This window comes from Pteropus medius, unplaced genomic scaffold (genome assembly GCF_902729225.1).
Source record: "Pteropus medius unplaced genomic scaffold, Ma_sr-lr_union100, whole genome shotgun sequence".
Lineage (NCBI taxonomy): Eukaryota > Metazoa > Chordata > Mammalia > Chiroptera > Pteropodidae > Pteropus > Pteropus medius.
In genome coordinates, this window is record NW_024356372.1 from 1 (window position 1) to 23,226 (window position 23,226).

Genomic DNA, 23,226 nt, shown 5'->3' on the forward strand with positions numbered 1-23,226 from the left:
CCTGATCGCTCTGTCCTCCCTCTGGCTCTGCACACAGCCACCACACTGCTGCCCACCGCGCTCCCCACGCCATGCTCCCCGTGCCCATCTCTCAGCTGCCGATTTGTGCCTCTTTAACCCTTCACCGCCTTCTCCTAGTCCCCACCCCTCCCCTCCAGCTGTCACCAGATTGTCCTCGAGATTTGTGAGTCTGTTTTCAATTAGTTTGTTCTTTTTGTTCTTTAGATTCCTCATATCGACGAAATTGTATGGTATTTGTCTTTCTCTGTCTGACTTATTTCGCTCCGCATAATCACCTGTAGATCTATCCGTGTCATCGCAAATGGTAGGATTTCATTCTTTTCCAGCAGCTAAACGGGGAACAGTTTAGAACTGTCTTTGCAGACAGGACAGGACAGATGAATGGACGAGGGAAAGCAATAAGGATGATGAGCCTGCACTAAGGACACTCTGGAGGAATCTCTTCATGCATTTCAGTGACACTGCTCAGCATGGTGTGTGTTGGTTTCCAACATCGTTCAAGTGGGTCGATTCAGGTGGAGAGCTAACTGCTAGATTTATGTGGCACGGGGTTCAGCAAGGTGAATGGGACTAGAGCACCGTGGAGGAAAGGGTGAGATGTTTGAAAGGGACTAATTAGGACGATTAAATGACGGACCATTCCCTTAAGCAGGGCATGTAAGAGAGAAAGGAAGAGAGAAGGGTGAGGGAGAGAGAAAATGCCATTTCTTATGTATCCCCACACGCTCTTCCTTGTTAAGGGCACTGTGGGGAAAGGCATCTCCTGCAAGTATTGTTAGACCTCGGCTGGTCCCCTAAGAAGGGACCTTGGGGCCCGGAACAGTGTCTTAGGAAGAGATGGAGTCCTCATGGCCACGCTTCTCGCCCATTTGGAAACTCCGTCCCCATCACCGACTCGATGCACATTCCTTTGTTCCGTCTGCAAGTGTGTACAATGACCCTCAGGCAGGGTCCAGCTCTCTGTGTTTCAGACGCCACAGGGGAGGGCCAGGGTAAGACCCCTGCAGTCACGCGGGCATGGAAGCTGTGGAGCGAAGGTGCAGGCCGAGGGGGCTGTCACAACTCAGGGAATGAAGCTTCTGGGCACTGCTTCCTCTTTGGCTGTCCGTCATCTCCATACCACTTAAGTCAGTGTGTGTGTTTCTGTCCCCACGGACCAGGAATCGAGTACTGGTCTCTTCTCCGAGCGGCGCTTATCTGCCTTTCAGTCTTCAACCTGCAGCCAGGTCCCCGTGCACAGTGAGACACCCACACTCTGAACACTCCATCATTCGGCTTTGGCCCCCGCTTGCCCGCAGGTCCCTGTGAACCATGGTGTCCCCCACTCCATCCAAATAGAAAAATCCTCATGCCCAATGACATTCTGTGCTCTAGATGCTCACACATCATCACACAGGGCAGGAGAAAGGGTGCGATTCTCTCCAAACGCTGTCACCACCCCCTGTCCTCTCTCAGGCCCATGATGCTCTGCAGCAAACCCCTCTGCTCCTTCCCAACCACCTTCTCCTCTCAAGGACGTTCCCATTACTCCACCATGCCGTTCCTTTTCTTGACTTTGGCCATCGTCATGCACTATTTCTTCATCCACACCCAAACTCACTCTGGACGCGCGTGAGGAACGCCTGTCTTGAGACACCTTCCCTGAGTCGCATGACTGGGGAGAGCACAGGCAACACTCTACTCGTTCAGCATCCTGCATATTTACTTCTGATTTGTTTATGACTCCTTCCCTGTGAAGGACAAGAGTCCCCACACGTGCTGTAAGTTGATATGGGATGAAGCTGCTCCCAGCCCTGGGGCGTCTCATTGCTAGGGGACTGCAGGGCTCCACTCTCCTCTCCCCTGCTTCTTTCACTGGCCCCGACTGTTCAGCACCAGGAAGACGAGCTGTCATCGGAGTCCCCCCAGCGGGTTCTGCCCCACGTCTCCTCCAAGACTTAACAGCGGAAACATCCACACGGTGCACAAAGGGAGAACCTCAAGTTCATACAGACCCTTCCCTCCTCCCTACCCAACCACCTCATTGATATCAGCCTTGCAGATTCTCTCTCCAAACCTCGTTTACATTCAAATGTTCCTGTTGATATTCCATTCTCCTGTGAGTTTTCAATACAATATCTACCCAGATTGTGCACTAACACTGTTTTAAATGTTTATGAAGTGAACATGGAAATATAGTAGATCCATGTCCCATAGAAAGGAATATTTTCAGAACAGAAGGGAAAAATGTTGCCGTTTTTGAAGTAATTAAGAGAACTTGCATGTGGTCTCAGTGTGACACATTGCAGTGGGGACTGGAGAGGGGAAGCAAATTTACATGAGTCCACATGATATAAAGGAAGGATGTGGACACGACATTATGAAGAAACATCCTAAGGATATGAGACTGGGAGCTTGAGGACAGACTCCTAGGCGGGAATCACCGCTCCTTGGACGCGGAGTATTTGTTTGAGCAGGTGGGAATATTGACAGACAACAAGGACTTACAGAGCATCACCCACGGGGGATGCTGGGAAGGGCGTCCTCCCCACCCGCTCCCAGTCCCCGAGAGAAGAGCCCCAGCTCCTCAGGGCTGCGGGGGACACACAGGGACGAGAGCCCTGGACACCTGGGTGGAATCACACATGAGGAAAGATCCTGCGTCCTGAACAGAAGGGGACACGCCTCCATGGGGACAGTCACTGCTCGGGACTTGATTCTGATCTGAGAGGACTTTGTATGAGACACCACCTCAGCCCTGACCACTGAACAGCCAAGGGAGTTGGGGACAGTCACCCTGAGGAGTCCGAGTGAAGCACTATGATGACTTGAGTTGATGTGGAGGCCACATAAGTTGACACATGGGCTGACCCTATGCAGGGACAGTAGAGAGTAAAGTAAATAGACAGAAGGAGTCTCTGATGGGCTCTGCTCACAAACTCACACAATAATGTGTCTGTGGCTGGACACCAGGAAACGTGCTGTCCCGTTCCTGAATTTCTGAGGTTGATCAGAACTGGGGCCAGCCACCTGGTCCTGCCTGTGCCCTCTGCTCAGGCCTCACAGCTGTGACCTCCCCAATCCCTTGGGCCCTACACAGCCTTGCACCTGCTCACCATCTGACATCCTAAGACAGAGGAGCCTGACTCGGGACCCAATGAGGGATCAGAAAGCTGGGGGTCTCATTTGCATGAGTGGACCCTCCCTCTGTCAGAGCATGAAGAGGGGAGGGAGAGACTTGGGGGCAGCTCTGCTTCAGCTGTGGGGACACAGAGGGCAGGACGCGGTGATCATCTCCACCATGGCCTGGTCCCCTCTCCTCCTCACCCTCCTCGCTCACTGCACAGGTGACCGGATAAGGGGACAGTGGAGGGGACCCTGGGAGGCCACACGGAGCTCTGCTCCCTTATCTTTACTCCAGCCCTAGCATCACCATGTCTGTGTCTCTCCCTCTTCCAGGCTCCTGGGCCCAGTCTGTGCTGACCCAGCCATCCTCAGTGTCTGGGGCCCCGGGACAGAGTGTCACCATCTCCTGCACTGGAAGCAGCTCCAACATTGGGAAGTATCATGTGCAGTGGTTCCAGCAGTTCCCGGGAAAGGCCCCCAAAACCCTCATCTATGATAGTAGCAGTCGACCTTCGGGGGTCCCCGACCGATTCTCTGGCTCCAGATCTGGCAACTCGGCCTCGCTGACCATCCGTGGGCTCCAGGCTGAGGATGAGGCCGATTATTACTGCTCAGCATGGGACAGCAGTCTCAGTGCTCACACAGTGCTCCAGGCCCATGGGGAAGTGAGACAAGAACCTGCTGATCCCCTGCAACGGGGCTTCCCTGAGCAGCCCTACTCTTCTTACAGGAAAGCATGTTATTTTTTCTGTTTGGGAAATCTGAGGTCTGAAACCCACGCCAGCAAACCTGTCTGCTAAATCTGTCCACATTGTGTGATTTTCTTAAGTGACCTGAAGTTCCTGGATGTGGGGCGGGTGGACCTAGGGACAGAGTCCATGAGAGGTGTTTTGGAGCCGGGGCTGTCATAACACAAAACACAGACGGGAACCTTAACTAACAGAAACGTATGTTCCCACAGTTCTGCATTCTCAAAGTCCAAGGCAGAGGCGTGGGCAGGTGGGTCTCTCCCGAGGCCTCGCTCCTTGGCCGGCAGACGGCTGCATTCTCCCCGAGTCCTCACACGGCCTTCTCTCTGTGTGCGCTCAGCCCTGGTTTCTCCTCCTCTTCTCATAAAGACACCAGCCCTACTGATTGGGCACCACCCGCATGAGCTCCTTCACCTGAGTTACTTCCTCAAGGCCTGGTCTTCAGAGCCTGTCACCTGCGGGGTGACGGTTTCCACATGGGATTTGGAGGGAGCACAGTTCAGTCCACATCATGGGGTCAGGACAGGGCCAGGTACACAGATTCAGCTGTGTCTGACTCAGGAGAGTCTCTTTGCAGATGATGTGCATCCACACCATGTACTGAACACCTACTAAGTGACTGATTTGGGTCTGGGAGCTTGGGATACAGTGCGGACAAGACAGGAGGCTCCCTGAGCTCGGGGAGCAGACACTGCCTGAGAAAAGAAATGGGACAAATGAGCCAAAATATCGTGTCCTCAGGCTGATTTCCCACCTGGGGACCAAATGCCTCTATGGTCCCAGGCATCACATGCACACAACAAACCCCTCGGAAAGACAGAAGCTTGTCCCCCAACACATTAACCAGGAACCACGGTCTTCAGGATGGCTGGACCCAATCACTCAGCATCTCCTTGACACCATCATGGTGACCAGGGAGGAGATTGTCTGATTGTTTAGGTTACACAGCCCCTGTCCGGCTGGAACTGGGGTCAGTACAGACTAACCATAGGGCTGGGCGTTTTGGGGTCCAAAGAGAATTTAAAACATGATGGAACTTTCAGCAAATATATCCCCACCACACACATCACACTTCCCTGCCCCCTCATTGTTAGTTCAGGTTGGGACACTGTGGACACTGGATTCTGGGCAGGGACACAGGCTAGGCTGTCCCTGTCTCATAGAGCTGCAGCTCGCTCACTGACCATTCTGATATTCCTGCAATAGATCAATTCCAGGCCGAGACACGCTCGGCCGCATCCACGGGGTATCGATCTGAAATTCATGTAGTCCCAGGAGAGGCAGAAAGATGGCTTCACTTTCCAGAGGTAGAAGGAAGTTAGAGAAGGTTCAAGAACTCTCATTGGTGGCCACTTCCACGCCACCCCTGAGACTTTCTCCACTGGTCACTCTGTCAAATGATGACCAGACTCAGGGGCCAGCACTCAAAACTCTGCGCTGTCCACACCCTTCATCTGGGGGTGACTTTTCCCCCAAAACCAAGAACCTGCCTCCGCGGTCACCTCTAGGTCATGTCTGAGAGTCTCCACCTCGCAGGGTCATGGACACAGGAGCAGGATGAGACTCAGCCTGCTTCTGATTCTTCTGTGACTCTGCCTCTGCAGGACATAAATTCAATTACAACACGAGAATAAAATTCTCCTAATTTCCCCCACCTTGCAATGTCCTCGTCACTGTCCTGAAATATTGTGTGTGTGTCCATAACATCATGCTATGTCCTCAGGCCAAGGGTCATTTACCTTCCCAGATTGCACCTTATCCCTTCCGGTCTCATCTCCTGTCCATCCATCAGTTTCCAGCCCAAATATCGTCTTCAGCCCATTGACACAAAAGTGTGTGTGTGTTGGCGTAAATTTCTAGAAAAATACAGGGCGTGCACAGAAAAGTTTTAGGCATCTTGGGAATCACTCCAGGACCCAAAAAATTAATCACTGCACTTAAGGACAGCCCTCGGTCACAATATATAAGTAGATTAGATTAAAGAATCCACTTAGATCAGCTACTCATCTCCAGAGTGTCAGAGAATAATTTTGAAACGTTACACACATGGCTCTCATACAAATAAAGCGTGAACATGTGTCCTGTGTTTTGTTCAACTCATGTTTATTGAAGAGAACACTGAGATGGTAAAGAATTTAAGAGAATTTTTTTTAATAAAAGAATATTTTTCCATGAAGAAGTGACCAATGATGCAAATTGTGTTTCTTAGAGATAAAATGGTTAATGTTTTAAGAGGTAATAAAATTATAAATTTGGGATATATCTTCTCCTGTTACAAAAACTACAAATTGAGTTCATTTCACTTCTTGACACACTCGGAGAAGGACGTCTAGACTGTGGACTTTCTCCATCTCACTCTTCCCCTCCGACCTTTGCTAAGGGGACTCTGCTGTCCCTCTGTCACCTTCTCGCTTCTCTTCACCTCTCACGCTCTGACACATGGCTCCTCCTCGTCTCCCTTTCCAGAAGCTTCAGTGGATCACGCTCAACCAGTCAGCGAGCACAGTGACCCCACAAACCAAAGCGCATCTTCTTAGATCCAGTGTCGCTTGCCTGGTCAGACTCTGGTTTTTCTGAATTTTAATCCTATTGTTGCTGGTCGTCTGTTCCTCCTGGGAATTTCTGCGGGACAGGTGCTCCCAGCTGGGCAATGCTCCACTGACAGGAAGACCCTTTGCTTCCTGTGGGGGATTGGCTGTCATGTCCCTTCTTGGCCTGGCGTTGTCCCTTACACATAGGCCTGTGTGTGATCCCAGCAGCACTTCCTCCCAGCACCACGCATGGCAGAAACCAGTGCATCAACTGCCTCCCTCTGCAAGGGGCCCCAGACCCTGTCAGTGCACCTGGGGGAGGGTAAGGAGTGGGGACACATTTGCATGAGCAGCTTCTCCTTTGTGAGGCCATCTGGGAGGGGATGAGAGAGGCCTGGGAAGCCCAGAACCAGAACTGTGGCCTAAGAAGTGGCTGAGTGCACCATGGCCTGGACCCCAGTCCTCCTCATGCTCCTCTCTCTCTGCACAGGTAGGGACAGGACCCAGAGACCCAGGACAGCTGCACCCTGACCCTTCTGTTCACTACAATGTTTCTGTGTTTGCAGGTTCCCTCTCCCAGCCTGTGCTGACTCAGCCGCCCTCCTTCTCTGCTTCTCCGGGAGCAACAGCCAGACTCACCTGCACCCTGAGCAGTGGCTTCACTGTTGGTGGCCACTGGGTAAACTGGTTCCAGCAGAAGCCAGGGAGCCCTCCCCGGTATCTCCTGAGTTTCTACTCAGACTCCAATAAGGACCAGGGCTCCGGGGTCCCCGGCCGCTTCTCTGGATCCAAAGACGCGTCGGCCAACTCAGGGCTTCTGCTCATCTCCGGGCTCCAGCCTGAGGACGAGGCCGACTATTGCTGTCAGATCTGGTACATTAGTGACTCTCACAGTGACATACACAGGTGGGAAAGTGAGACATAAACCTCAGCCTGTTAATGCCACGGGATAAGACATTCCTCTCATTTAAAATAAGTTCAATATGCACTAACTGCAATTTAAGTAGATGCTGGATCACAATGTCCTTCCCACTTTTATAGTCAAGTTGTCTCAACTTTCTAGAAAAACAAAACAAAGAAAAAATCCTCATGAAGATACAGAAAATTTGCCTGCTGATTCAAGTTTTAAAACTCAGTGCCTCTTGCACTGGCTTTTTTTTCCCTTTCAAAAGGCAAAGCCACCTTGTCTAGAATTCGGGATCAGAGCCGTGGACCACCCCAGCAGGTGGACCGTCCTCCACAGCATGGACTCAGCTCTTCCAGGGGTCAGAGCACTGACTTCTAATCCCTTCCAGGTTCCTATGCTCAGAAGTGGCCACGGAGCCCTGTGTCCCAGGGACGAGATCTGAGATGTGAGATCCGGGAGGAATTCCAGGCACAGAGCTACCCTGGCTCAGGGTCAGCTGCCCAAGCTTTCAGGTGTGAAGTCAGGGAGAGGGGGGTTGGGCATGAGAGGAGCTGGGGCCTGAAGTGGTAGATGAACCCAGAGCCTGCTCCAGGGAAAGTGGGTGAAGTCGGTCCCATGGATGTGACTTTCCTTGCTGACAACACTCAGTGCCATGGGGCCTGTGATGATGGATTTTCTTGAGGCCATAGGGACTGCCTGTGTCCTTCTCCGTCTCCTATCCCATGGGAGCTTGTCTACATCCAGGGTATAGATGGATGCCTGAGGACTATCAGGAAACAGAACGTTTGATTAAAGTCACTTCACTCCATGAAGCTGTGGAGAAGGCTCAGGTGCAGAATTCACCTTCTCCTGAAGAGGGAGCAGCAGACACATTGGGGGTTCCCATCACAAGCGCTCCCAGAAAGAACTTCTAGGATTGAGATTTCGGAGGGCTCTGATTGACAATCCGGGGTCCCATCCTGATATCCTCAGCTCTCCTTGACAACCCTTGGACTCCAGTGTGAGGACAGGGTTGATGAACACTGTCACACACCTGGCTGTAACATTTATGTCACCAAAAGCTATTGCTCCATGTTGAAGTGCGGTGAACACCTGCCCTCCAATCCTGTCCCTCCTCTGCTCCTGCCTGTGACCTGTACCAGCTCAGGTTGTGTCATTCTCTGGCACCTATAACTAACAGCAGAGAATGGAATCCATAACAATAACCCTTTTCTTACTGGTCTCCCCATACACACACCATCAATTTCACCTCAGAAGTAAAAATAATTTCCCACACATGGTGAGTGTGGATGATGTGGGCTGGACAGGAGGGGCAGAGTCCAGCCTGTGTCCCCTCGGGATCCAGATGCCTCTGCAAGACCGCATAGCTCCCCTCGTCCTGCCCTTGTTTTACTGGTCATGCTCTGAGCTCAGAATCCTCAGGGGAGCTGGGTTTATGTCATTTTCCTCCAGTTATTATTCCTCCCTGGTCCATCGTTGTGAATGGCATCGGATAAACCTCAGTTATTTTGGGCTTAGAGCCTGTGGTCCCGACCCCTAGTATCGTACAGCCATCACCCGAAAGTCCTGCTTTCCTTCGGTGCCAGTGCGTGGAGTGTTTGCCAGTGAAATGAATCAGGACAAAGGACTTTTGAAATACCAGGCCCTGGGGGCGCCGGAACCATTAGTGGAGGAAGAATCCAGAACGAGAGGGAGTCTCTTTAGAGAAATGGTCTTTTTATATCAATCAGATACCAGACCAATTATGAAATCGACTCAAATCTTGAAGTTCTCAGCATGTGAGCAAATAGCACCCATGTGAGATGAAGGAAGATTTTCTCACCACCAGGGAGGATTTGGGCTGAGACCGGGACCTCTGCGGGGCCTGTGGGGTTCATGAACGTGGACTTGGACGACAGCAGATGTGAGCGGTACTGAGCCATCAGTCAGATGCCACAGTCACGGAAGGAACCTCTGAGCGCTCAGCACTGCGGCCCTGACGCATGATGGGTGAAATGGGCGAGTTCCCGCGATGGGCCTCACCCGCCCCTAGCCCAGGTGCGCAGCAGGTGCCAGCGCGGGCCTTCGGGGGTCAAGGCACAGCCGAAGAAGCTCTCATCTGGGACAAGCAGGTCACTCAGGACACGGAGGGGAGACACTCTCTGCTCCTCCCCGTCCCTGGTTCTTCTGCCACGTGCAGCTTCCCAATCCTCACTTCACCACTGGGTCCTAACTGCCACCCGGACCTTCTTCATGACAAAAGGCATTGTGACCTTTGGTGCCTCAAGAATGCCAAGAGACAATGTGTAGGGACGACAGACGTCAAGGTCCTTGCTAATTCTATGACCTCTCAGCATATTCATGATGAAATATGTAACAAATGCTATGTCCTTTGTCATTCTTTAGACTGCATTTCTAACAAGTATGAATAGGTATAGTTACCTACAAAAGGTAATGCTTTGGTGTTTTTGGATTTTTTAATTATCCTTTTTCTATTTCCTTTCTAATAAATTTTAGTCCCTCCCATCCATCTCAAAATGTACATAAATGTGTATATATGTGTCTTCCATGTGTATTTATATGCATATGCATAAATATATAAAAATGTGCATGTAGCATATACTCATATATGATAGTATGATTTACCATAATAAATATATATTTGGCCTTCATCCCATTTTTGGAACAGAGCTCCTGAAATCCACAAATTTCCAAAGTGACCAGAGCTAGAAAGGAGTCTTTTGTTTGTTAATAAGGTGACTTTGGGACTCACCAGAGGGAAGGAGCAGGTGGCCAGGAGGGCCAACTGTGTGCTTAGATGGTTGGAACTCTCAGTCATGGTCGCCTGACCACGGGGAGGATAGAGGGGCTACAGGTCAATGGCTTTCCATGGACAGTGTACAACAACCATGCCCAAGTAATGCTGGAGAGTCTAGTGCCTAGAGAGGGCCACACCCTTCCCCACCTTATGCATCTTTTTCATAATCAACTGATAGCAAGTAAAATGCTTCTCTGAGTTCCATGAGCTCCTCTAACAAATGACTCAGATCCAAGGCAGTGAGCAGGGATCATTGGACCTTCCATCTAGAGTTGGTTGGTCAGGAGCAAATGTAATAACCTGGACTTGTGACTGGCTTCTGAAGTTGAGGGTGGGCTTGTGGGGGATGAGGGAAGTCTGGTGGGACTGAACTCTTTAACTGTGGAACCGGATGCCATCTCCAGGTAGATGGTCGCAGAATCCAGTTGAATCGTAGGGGTCGAATTTCTCAGAACCTCCACCCTTCACACATTGGAATTGGTGTCCATAGTTTAAACATAGATTATTTTTCATCTAACCTGTCAGAGGTGCATTTGGTTATTAGAGCAGAAATTAACACAGATCATTCTGTATGACATGCATTGAGCCTCTCAAATACAGATGATGAGAAATTAAATAATCATGCAAATGTTATTAAACAATCTATTAACAGGGACAGGTCCAGGATGGCCGCACAGGAAGACGCTGGCTCACCCCCTCCCAGGACACAGTGAATGTTCAGCGACACTGAGGACAAGTTTCCTGAGAGACGCTGAGGGCCGACTGCACAGCTTCTGCACAGCGCAGGAGAGGCTCACACAGAGAAGGTGGGGCTGGGGAAGCTCTGGGTGCGGAGGGAGGGCTCCAGGGTCAGACAAGGAGGGGAGGCCATTGTTTCATCTCCTCTCCACCTGGAAAGCACAGGTGGGCACTCTACCCAGGTGCTCTCTCCAGCATGTACGGCCTCCGTGGCACGTTGCAGGACACCCCACGTGGATTCACTCCAGCAGGAACATACAGCTCCACCGCGCATGCACACACATCTGCCTTCAGCCCACTCCTGCAGGGCAGCTGGCACCCAGGGGACACAGTGTCTGCCCTGACCCCAACTAGCCTGTCACACCACCCAGCACAGTCCACACGGAGGTCGCTTCTACACACATCCACATTTTCAAGATCGGGAGAGAAACTATTTCATCTAATTCTTAGGACAAAAAATAGGAAGTCAAAATAATGAGAAGACTTGGGAATATGCTCCAAATGAAGTAACGAGAAAAAACAAACTTCACAGTCAAGGGAGCTGGAGACAGACAAACCCTGTAGTCTGAGTAGAGCATGAAGACTTGCTGAGATGGTGGGGAGGCCACATGAAGTGACAGCTATCGTGGACCTCAGGCAGGGAGACAAGGAACAGAGCAGTGGGGAGGCAGGAGCTGTCTCTGAAGGGCTTTGGGCACCAAGTCACACAATAGTGTGTTGGAGCTGGACACCAGGGGGCGGTCAAGGCCTGCTCTTGAACTAAGTGTATTCAGAGCTGGGACCAGCCACCTGGCACTGCCTGCTGCCTTCTGTTCAGGTCTCACAGTTGTGACCTCCCCACCCCACACAGAGCCACCCTGGCCCACGCCCTAATTCCCTCAGGCAGAGGGGCCTGACCAGGGTTCCAGTGAGGGATCAGAAAGCTGGGGGTCTCATTTGCATGAGTGGACCCTCCCTCTGTCAGAGCTTGAAGAGGGGAGGGAGAGACTTGGGGGAAGCTCTGCTTCAGCTGTGGGGACACAGAGGACAGGACGCGGTGATCATCTCCACCATGGCCTGGTCCCCTCTCCTCCTCACGCTCCTTGCTCACTGCACAGGTGACCGGATACAGGGACAGTGGAGGGGACCTAGGGAGGCCACACAGGACCCTGCTCCCTCCTCTTGTCTCTAGCCCCAGCATCACCATCTCTGTGTCTCTTCCAGGCTCCTGGGCCCAGTCTGTGCTGACCCAGCCGTCCTCAGTGTCTGGGGCCCCGGGACAGAGTGTCACCATCTCCTGCACTGGAAGCAGCTCCAACATCGGGGCTGGTTACGATGTAGGTTGGTACCAACAGCTCCCAGGAACAGCCCCCAAAACCCTCATCTATGATAATAACAAACGACCCTCAGGGGTCTCCGACCGATTCTCTGGCTCCAAGTCTGGCAACTCGGCCTCGCTGACTGTCCGTGGGCTCCAGGCTGCAGACGAGGCCGATTATTACTGCCAGACATATGACAACAGTCTCGGTGCTCGCACAGTGCTCCAGGCCCGTGGGGAAGTGAGACAAAAACCTGCTGACCCCCTGCAACAGGGCTTCCCTGGGCAGCCCTACTCTTCTTACAGGAAAGCACGTTCTTTTTTCTGTTTGGAAAATCTGGGGTCTGAAACCCACACCAGAAAACCTGTCTGCTAAATCTGTCCACATTGTGTGATTTTCTTAATTGACCTGAAGTTCCTGGATGTGGGGCGGGTGGGACCTGGGCACAGAGTCCATTATGAGATGTTTTGGAGCAGGGGCTGTCATAGCACAAAACACAGACGGGAACCTTAACTAACAGAAACGTATGTTCCCCCAGTTCTGCATTCTGGAAGTCCAAGGCAGAGGTGTGGGCAGGTGGGTCTCTCCCGAGGCCTCGCTCCTTGGCCGGCAGACGGCTGCATTCTCCCCGAGTCCTCACACGGCCTTCTCTCTGTGTGCGCTCAGCCCTGGTTTCTCCTCCTCTTCTCATAAAGACACCGGCCCTTCTGATTGGGCACCACCCGCATGAGCTCCTTTACCTTAGTTACTTCCTCAAGGCCTGGTTTTCAGAGACTGTCACCTGCGGGGTGACGGTTTCCACATGGGATTTGGAGGGAGCACAGTTCAGTCCACATCATGGGGTCAGGACAGGGCCAGGGATGCAGATTCAGCTGTGTCTGACTCAGGAGAGTCTCTTTGCAGATGATGTGCATCCACACCATGTACTGAACACCTACTAAGTGTCAGATTTGAGTCTAGGATCTCGGGATACTGTGCAGACAAGACAGGAGGCTCCCTGTGCTCAGAGAGCTGACACTGCTTGGGAGAAGAAACAGGACATACAAGTCAAAATATTGTGTCTTCAGGCTGATTCCCCACCTGGGTACAAAATGTCTCTGTGGTCCCAGGCATCACATGCACACCACAAACCCCTCGGAAAGATAGAGGCTTATACTCCGACACATTGGCCAGGAACTCCAGTCTTTAGGATGGCTGGACCTGATCACTCATGCATCTCCTTGACACCATCATGGTGACCAGATTGTCTGATTGTTTAGGTTACACAGCCCCTGTCCGGTCAGTCACAGACTAACCATAAGGCTGGGAGATTTGGGGTCCAAAGTGAACTTAAAACATGATGGAACTTTCAGCAAGTACATCCCCACCACACACATCACACTTCTCCTCCCCGTCATCGTTAGTTCAGGTGAGACACTGTGGACACTGGGGTCTGGGCAGGGACACAGGCTAGGCTGTCCCTGTCTCATAGAGCTGCAGCTGGCTCACTGACCATTCTGATATTCCTGCAATAGATCAATTGCAGGCCAAGACACACCCAGTCGCATCCACGGGGTATCGATGTGAAATTCATGTAGTCCCAGGAGAGGCAGAAAGACGCTTTCAATTTCCAGAGGTAAAAGGAAGTTAGAGAAGGTTCAAGAACCCTCATTGGTGGCCAGTTCCGCACCACCCCTGAGACCTTCTCCACCAGTCACTCTGTCAAATGATGACCAGACTCAGGGACCAGCACTCGAAACTCTGCTCTGTCCACATCCTCCATCTGGGGGCGACTTTTCCCCCAAAACCAAGAACCTGCCTCCGCCGTCACTTCTGGGTCATGTCTGAGAGTCTCCACCGCGCAGGGTCATGGTCACAGGAGCAAGATGAGACTCAGCCTGCTTCTGATTCTTCCGTGACTCTGCCTCTGCAGGACATGAAGTCAATTACAATACAAGAATAAAATTCTCCTGATTTCCCCACCTTGGAATGTCCTCGTCACTGTCCTGAAATATTGTGTGTGTGTCCGTAATATCATGCTATGTCCTCAGGCCAAGGGTCATTTACCTTCCCAGATTGCACCCTATCCCTTCCGGTCTCATCTCCTGTCCATCCATCAGTTTCCAGCCCAAACATCGTCTTCAGCCCATTGACACAAAAGTGTGTGTCTGTGCGGGAGTAAATTTCTAGAAAAATACAGGGCGTGCACAGAAAAGTTTTAGGCATCTTGGGAATCACTCCAGGAACCAAAAAATTAATCACTGCACTTAAGGACAGCCCTGGGTCACAATATATAAGTAGATTAGATTAAAGAATCCACTTAGATCACCAACTCATGTCTAGACTGTCGGAGAACAGTTTTGAAACGTTACACACATGGCTCTCATACAAATAAAGCGTGAACATGTGTCCTATGTTTTGTTCAACTCATATTTATTGAAGAGAACAGTGAAGTGGTAAAGAATTTAAGAGAATTTTTTCTTTAATAAAAGAATTTATTTTTTTTCCATGAAGAAATGACTATTGATGCCAATTGTGTTTCTTAAAGATAAAATGATTGATGTTTTAAGAGGTAATAAAATTATAAATTTGGGATATATCTTCTCCTGTTACAAAAACTACAAATTGAGTTCATTTCACTTCTTGACACACTCAGAGAAGGACGTCTAGACTGTGGACTTTCTCCATCTCACTCTTCCCCTCCGACCTTTGCTAAGGGGACTCTGCTGTCCCTCTGTCACCTTCTCGCTTCTCTTCACCTCTCACGCTCTGACACACGGCTCCTCCCCGTCTCCCTTTCCAGAAGCTTCAGTGGATCACGCTCAACCAGTCAGCGAGCTCAGCGACCCCACAAACCAAAGCGCATCTTCTTAGATCCAGTGTCACTTGCCTGGCCAGACTCTGGTTGTTCTGAATTCTAATCCTATTGTTGCTGGTCGTCTGCTCCTCCTGGGTCACGTGATTCACCTCTGTCTTCCTCTGTTTGTATCACTTTGTGGACTTCACCTAAACCCTAGAGACATTTGTGTCAGGCCCGGGTCCCCTCTACTCTCATGTTGTCTCTGATTCCTGCTCCCCCGTGATCCCCTCCCAGAACCCGGATAAAGGGCGACTGTGGCCTCTCTGGTGTCCCAGCATCCGGTGCTGCAGGTGAGGCCTGTTCACCTCTCACCCTTATGCTACTTCTTCAGGGTCAGCTCCATGAGGCCGGGATGAGGTCGTCTAGCTCAGCCTGGGTTCCCCAGCCAAGCGCCGTACTCAAAACCAGGGGGTACTCAGTAAATAGTTACCACTGAAGACATGTCCCTTGTCACCCAGGCCACATGTACTGGGCCAGGATAGGGCCTGAACCTGGGAGAGAGTCAGCTGAGCCCATGCTCCTGGCTCTGCCCTCAGCCTGAGAGATGCGGGGCCTCCTGCCAGGGAGAGAGCGTGGGAAGATCCAGGGCCTGTCTGGCCCCTCCCTCATATTCCCAGTGTCCGTCATTGCTTCGTTATCTATGTGAGCCGTCGCTCACTTACCTCTAAGCAGGGAAAATGTAGTAACGAATGAAATGAATGAATGAGGCATCCTAAGTCCCCAGGCAAGTGGTTACTTTTAACACCTGCATTCTTCCATAGAGGAGGCAAATCATTCCCCGATTGTCTCCGCATTTTTCTCACAAGTCTCTATACTTTTATCCAGGACTTCAATGTGACAAATGTAGCACGAATCCATCACACAGCCATCACACCTCTCCCCACCTGACCTCGCCTGTGTCAGGGGCATCCCCACCTCTCCCTGACTCAACCTCATCCACCTGGCTCTCCAGACTGTCCCACCCTCTCCCCCTGCCTGGGGTCAGTGCCCTGTGTCCCACCTCAGGGCACATGCCATTCCACACCTTCCCTGTGCCCTTTGCTGTCAAATTCCTCCAGCCACCTGAAATGACACCTTGCTAGATCTCATCCAAGTTCTTTCTTTTTTGCTTTTGCAGATTATTTTGGTTTTGTTTTCTGTCTTGATGGGTAGAAAGCTGTAATATTTCATTTTTGCAGAACATAAAGAATCACAATTTTGTTTTGACAACTTGCACATCTAATTTCATTTGCCGCTCACTTTAATGTCATCGTGAATCTCCCACCCTGAAATACAAAGTTATTACATTATGAGGTGGGGAGAGGCACCTGGAGTGCTCTGTGCCTCCTAACCCTTGGGGTACAGGGAGGTGAGCACCTCCTGAGGACGTCTCCCTGTCCCCCTGGTTTCCCTTATCCTGCCATTTCCCACCCAGGTAAATGCAAGGCCACCTCCTTGGCCATAATATTAACAGCAGCCTTCCCGTGTGCCCCAAGAGCTGGCTTGTGAATCTGAGTTCTGTTCCCCTCAGGCTTAGACCCCAGGGCTGGCGTTGGTGATGAGGGATGGAAGGAGGGCCTTATGCCCCATCAGGCCATGACTGTGACTGTGACTCCTACACCGCTTTCCCCCGTGGTGCTCCATGCCAATCTCTTCATTCCTCAGATCTTTGTCATGGTAGTAAGTGTCCTGGTGGTCCTGGTAAAAGGCAGGACATGAGCCATCAAGCAGTCTTGTCAGGTTCTGTCCTAAGATCTGTCCTAGAAATTCCTGCAGAGCATAATCTCTAAGGTGCAGCAGTGATGACAGGCACAGATGGAACAAACTCTCCCAGCACACGGGGCACGGTCACAGGCTGGTCCCACAGTGGCGCCTCATGGAAGCCTAGGCCCTGCTCAGCAACCACACCCTGCAGCAGCCTCATGGGTGTGCAGTGTCCTCCCCTCCCTGCTCTGGAACTTCGACATTCTGCACCTTCCACGTCCTCCTCTGGGAAGGTGTATTTCCCTTGGTGTCTCCTGTTCACACTCAGCTCCCAGAGCAGCAAGAGTCCCCTATGAGCCCACCGTGGGGACAGAGCAACTGTGTTCTCTGTTCCGTGCTTTGTGTCCTCAGACCCACAGTGGTTCCCACCCACTCTAGACTCAGAATTCACGCGAACTTCCCTCTGGACTGCCACCCACAGGGGAAGCCCAAGTCAATGACGGTCACACCACAACCCCACCTGCGTCTTCCCCTGTAGGGCTGACGGTAAGAGGGAAAAAAAGGACTTAGGAAACAGGTGAAGGTGAGACCTTGGAGCAGCATGAAAGAGCAGAGGTTCTCCTGAGTACCAGCAGGGGGCGGTGTGAGACCCTCTTTGGGAGTCTCTGCAGGATAGATGCTCCCAGCTGGGCAATGCCCCACTGACAGGAAGACCCTTTGCTTCCTGTGGGGAATTGGCTGTCGTGTCCCTTCTCGGCCTGGCGTTGTCCCCTACACATAGGCCTGTGTGTGTTCCCAGCAGCACTTCCTCCCAGCACCACGCATGGCAGAAGCCAGTGCATCAACTGCCTCCCTCTGCAAGGGGCCCCGGACCCTGTCAGTGCACCTGGGGGAGGGTAAGGAGTGGGGACACATTTGCATGAGCAGCTTCTCCTTTGTGAGGCCATCTGGGAGGGGATAAGAGAGGCCTGGGCAGCCCAGAACCAGACCTGTGGCCCAAGAAGTGGCTGAGTGCACCATGGCCTGGACCCGAGTCCTCCTTGTGCTCCTCTCTCACTGCACAGGTAAGGACAGGACCTTGACCCAGGACAGCTGCACACTGACCCTTTCTGTTCACTCTGACATGATTGTGTTTGCAGGTTCCTTCTCCCAGCCTGTGCTGACTCAGCCGCCCTCCCTCTCTGCATCTCTGGGAGCATCAGCCCGACTCACCTGCACCCTGAGCAGTGGCTTCAATGTTGGCGACTATTACATTAACTGGCACCAGCAGAAGCCAGGGAGCCCTCCCCGGTATCTCCTGTGGTTTAAATCAGACTCCGAGAAGTACCAGGGCTCCGGGGTCCCCAGCCGCTTCTCTGGATCCAAAGACGCCTCGGCCAACGCAGGGCTTCTGCTCATCTCCGGGCTCCAGCCTGAGGACGAGGCCGACTATTACTGTAACACATGGGATGGCAACTCTAAGCTCACACAGTGCTCCAGACCCATGGGGAAGCGAGACACAAACCTGCCCCTCACTTTCCTGGCCTGGTGCCATCACTCATGGGAGGGGCTCTGACCAAGTCAAGACAGGAGGTGACTTCTTTTGTCATTTCTTCTGTCAACACCCGATATTCCTCAGACTACTTGATCTGACAACATCACATGCTTCTCTCTTCAGTTTAAATTCACATTTTTCTGTTGTTAGTATATCCTGCCCCTGTTACCGTGTCCACTGGCAGTAACCCCGTGTCCGAGGTCCACAGCCCTCAGTGGGGACACGAGAGACCTGAGGGTCGTGGGACAGGTCCTGCACTTCTGAGGGAGCAGAAGGGGTGACTCTGCGCTGCTCCAGGTCTAAGTGCTTCCACCAGGGTGGGGACGCAATGGGCCCTCTAAACCAGAGTTAAAAATAATGCATTTACGATAGCATCACACATACGTAATACATTAGGAAAAATCTGACAGGATTTAAAATTTGTATGCACTGAAAACTATAAAACATTCTAAAATTAAATATTTAAATGAATGCACAAATAATTCTACCTTATGGATCAAAACATTGAATGTGGTTAAGTGATCTCCCTCAATTGATCAAGAGGAACATTGCAATGACACATCAGCATCAGGGACTGTTCACATCATCAAAACTCGGTACACGTTGAAACAGCCACTTCCTCTGGGAACTTCGGTTCTCTTTGTTGTTGCCATGTCAGCTACACCAGAAGCTCCTGGTTACAACCTGAGAATGGAGCCAAACACCACTGACCAGTACCTTGCAAGGTCCCCGTCCTCCTCACTGCACCAGGCCCGGGAGATGAGAGTCAGCACCCCGGACCCACAGTCAGTCTCCCCTGCAGCAGTGCTCACGGGAGCACCAAGTGTTGCTCATGTGATCAAGTGCGGGTGTGAGAAATGGGTGTGTAGCTCGTTTCCTAACTGTCTTCCCGCCACACCTCACACGGGGACAGCGGGGCTTCCTTCTCAGGTCATCTGCAGACGCCGGGCTCCCACACCTGGTGACTTTCTCCTTTTGCAATTCCCCCTCCCTTACCAACCTGTCTGGCAAACCCACACTCTGTGCTCTGGATCCTCAAGTCTGTTAGACTGTGGACAACGTGAGCAGAGACTCCAAATCTCACCTCCCTGGATCTTTTAGACCATTTAGCCTCCTGCACCCAGGCTGTGCTGACACATCCATGCACGGTATGGGGTCAGGTTTCAGGAATAACATCATCTACAGCACAAAAAACAGCTTCATGGAGATGCACTTTATGGCCCAGCATCAACACATCCAGGGAGGAGCCCCAGAGACGTATTACCTGGAGTTCTATGTCAGAGTGATGCAAAATGAATCCGCTGGCAAGAAATGGATCTCGAGGGGCTCATTGATCCTGTCCTAAGAAGAGGCTGTTCATTAGGACCAGACGTGGGTGATCCTGGCACAGTGCTCCAGACCCTGGAGGACTGGAGACTCCGTCCTCCATCTCCTCCTGTGGGACCATCACACTCTGGTCCCTTCCTGCATCTAACTTCCCATCAGGGATGACTCTCCTGCTAAAGTGGTCACCAACTCCTGAGGATCTAAAGACTTTCCAAGGGTGTGAGGCTTTGAGAATGGCTAAACTATATTTCACAGCATGTTCTCAGCTTGCTCACCTCTCCACATGCGGAAACTATCTCCTGATGGCACAGATTCCTTCTGGATAATCAATGGAAGAGTCAACAGGAGGCTGATGCCAAAGGACCCAGCTCAGGATCTGACCACAAGGAACCCATGTAATTCAATCTCATGTCTTTGTCAAGAACTCAAAGTGATGACTACTTTTCCAGGTCTGCAACATACCCATGCCCGGTAGCCATCTTCCTGTCCCCCTGAGTCCAAAATTTCCCTCAGACTTGTTGGGCTAGGGTGACATGGAAAGCAGAATGTGAGCATCTGTAACTTAAGAGTTCCCCTGTGGCCCCCTACCAAGCCCATGAACATCCCTACCTGCTTCTGGCCAAGCCTCACCGCTCATGCCCTGAGCCATGAAATGTCAGGAAAGGCTGAGTCTCTCTCTCTTGATATCGTCCTCTGAGGGGATCCTGACCCTCAGGCCCCAGGAGACACCCCCCATTAAGGGCACGACTCTCAGACCCTCACCGGCTCACTCTCCCCACTTCTACCCCATGACTTCTCGCACTTGTCCAACCTCTCTGGTTCTTTGTCTGAGATGATATTTAGTAGCTGTCAGTATTTTAGTCCTAATTCTTATAAATCCATTAAATCCTCTATTAAATCCACTGAGTCCTTAACAAAAGGACTTCATCAGGCCCGAGGCAGACTGGGAACACGCCCTGAGGGTTTCTTAGGCCAGAAATGGAGGAAGAACCGCTATAAAGAATGAGAGTCCCATTCACAGTCATGTTCTTTCCATCTCAATCCGCAGGTGAGAAAAATTACAAACTTGGAATAAAAGAAGCTTAAATATGTCAGAGTCAAAAAAAAAGTCCTGTCAGTGTCATTTTCAAGGGCATCTTAGAACCTACAGGAGTAATCAAGGAAAAAGACACAATTTCCCTCAGACATTTTGCTCTCATTGCAAAGACATGTGTAATGTGAGTGGGAACCTGTCAGGAGCCCCTTACGACGACGATGATAAAAATAAGAAGAACAACAACAACCATCGCCACACTTGAGCAGGCACGGTCCCCGCTGAAGTGTGACTTTCCTGCACCTGGGCCACCGGGAACCACATGAGCACTTGGCTCTGACACACTTTGGCCTCATGTGTCATCCTCCTCTCATGAAGTCATTGTCCAGATCTGATTTATAGGCAAAGGTTGATGGAAATTCACACAATGAAAATATATTTGCTTGAGAAACTTGACTTACAGCGCTACCTGGGCACAGGATGGGAGACACCAGGGGAGGAAGTGTTCAATGCCAACAAATTGGCCTCAGCGTGCAGAGCTCTGGGGCTTCTCCCCCATGGCCCAGATTCCTCTCTTATCCTCACTCATAGGACAGGAGTTTCCTTTAGGGGACAGAGAAAGGACACTGGGGAGGAAGGGCATTTGCACGGTCTTTTGCTCCTGACATCTGGGCACAGGTGGTCGTTATCTATTCTCTACCACATGCTAATTCCCAACCAGGGTCCTGGCTCAGAGGGTGCTGGCTCTGCCATCCTCATGTCCTAAGTCTTTGGTTAAAAAATGATTTAAAATTTATATGATATTAGCTGACATGTAGCCTGAATTTCTTCTCTCTTTTTAGAAAATCCGCGGAATGCAACCCAACAGGAACAGTATCCAATTTGAAAATTACAATTCGATCTCACTTATGATCATAACAATCATTGCAAGAATGACTCAACATAAGAGCAAGAAGAATCTATTGTGTCAGAAGAAAAATTCACCTTGGCCCCATGGAGGATGTGGGCTGAGTCTAAGGTATGTGCTCCGTCTCTGGGTGACGATGCACCTGGAATCTGGGGAGCAGCAGACGTGAAGAGGTGGTGGTCAGCCTGCATCAGCATGTTCCCTCAGAGAGAAAAGCTCCTCCCAGAGGAAGCTCCACCCTGAGTCAGGCAGTGTCACTCAGGACCCCCAGGGGGCGCTGCTCTGTCTCCTTCCTGCATGTGAGGGGCTCCTGGGGCCCTGGCTGTGTCTCCCTTACTCAGCCTCTGAAACCTCCATTCCACACTGGCTCCTAATCCCCACTCAGATCTGCCCCAGGGGGGACACTAATGGCACCCACGGTGCCTAGAGAACGCCTGAGACAGTGTGTACGGTGGCAAACCTCAGGGAGCCCTGCTCTAGTTACAAACAGAAAATGTATTGATTATTGTGTAATAAATGCTTTATACCTCTGTCTGTCATTCTTTCAGTTATTATTTTTCTTACTAATATGTTCTTTCTTATTTAATTTTCTATTTTATAGGGACTTTTTAAAAATATCTTTGTTTTCAGCTTTCTATTTTTTTCTCTTTTTTTGTCAATACTTCACATCTCAAAATTCGATACATATGAAATTACCTATTTTTCTCTACACTATTTGATGTATATGTGTATTAAAAATTGATTTATTGTGAATTTTTTAATCTGACTTACTTTGACGGTCTCCAACACATGTCTAGAGAGAGGAAAATCATCACGTAAACTGGATTCAATGGATACTTTTCCCATAATTCCAAAATGGATACCACATCATATTTTCATTTCACACTTTAATTAACACCAGTCATGTGTGCTGTCTTCCCTAATTACTGGAGACATTTTATCCTCCCGCTCCTCCTCCTTACATCTGAATCCCTTCTCTATCCTCCCATTTCATCTGGTCCACAGTAGACTATAAAGAGAAAGGGAGTTTTGAACTGTTATATGATTTTCATGGCAGCTTGGTGACTCAGCCTTGTTCTCATGTCTGATTACAAGACATATGTTTTCCTATTTTCTTATATTTCATACTCTGCGGACTTTAATAATTTCATGGTGACGCTGTGAAATTACTTTGTAATTTGACGTTTCCTACTGAAAATCTGCAAGTGCGTTGACACTGTGCCATTTAACCCATGGTTTCTTAGAACAGAAGGGCGATTCCATCGTCCCTGTGGGTGCCCCTCCGTGTCGACAGCAGCAGTCCCGCTCTGCTCCTGTGCTGCTCCTGGGACATGGTCCGGGACTCATCAGGGGAAGACCCCCGACCCCTCGCACCCTGGCCACAGACTGTCAGTTTCCAGAGGAGTCGCTGCTGGACGGAGGGTGACAGCTAAGCTCATTTAAAGAAGACAAGAAGGGATTTCACTGAGGAAGACAGAAATATTCTTAGGGATGAGGTTAGATCTGGAATGAACCAGAATGCTGGGGCTATCAAGAGGACACACACATCTCATCACTCAGACCTCTGGCTCTCCAGAGAGGAAATTGAGGTCTGAGTTTATTTGTAAAGAGGGGACATTGATTTGGTGACAGACGGCAAACCCTTCACTCAGTGTCTCAATCACTTTATAGTCATCAGTCTATGTGAGGTCCCAGCATCTGCCTCTCTCAAGATCTCCCCCCGCGGCCATCAGGGTGACACTGGGGCAGGAAGAGAGA

General features: G+C 50.7%; 1 long non-coding RNA gene and 2 gene segments (V, D, J or C); all 3 read left to right on the forward strand.

Moving 5' to 3' along the window:
• Positions 1 to 3,246: 3,246 nt before the first annotated feature.
• On the forward strand, positions 3,247 to 23,156 carry LOC120602103 (uncharacterized). 2 transcript variants are annotated; one of them, XR_005652627.1, is made up of 4 exons: positions 3,247 to 3,347; positions 12,052 to 12,156; positions 19,243 to 19,245; positions 21,908 to 21,918. It is a non-coding gene; the product is annotated as an uncharacterized LOC120602103 (long non-coding RNA). The 2 variants fall into 2 exon arrangements; XR_005652628.1 differs by lacking the exons at positions 19,243 to 19,245; positions 21,908 to 21,918 and adding an exon at positions 23,147 to 23,156.
• LOC120602102 (probable non-functional immunoglobulin lambda variable 5-48) lies at positions 6,851 to 7,541 on the forward strand. The segment is given in 2 exon segments: positions 6,851 to 6,896; positions 6,973 to 7,541. Coding segments are annotated over 2 exon segments (405 nt in total).
• On the forward strand, positions 17,654 to 18,238 carry LOC120602100 (immunoglobulin lambda variable 5-52-like). The segment is given in 2 exon segments: positions 17,654 to 17,732; positions 17,808 to 18,238. Coding segments are annotated over 2 exon segments (462 nt in total).
• Positions 23,157 to 23,226: the final 70 nt, after the last annotated feature.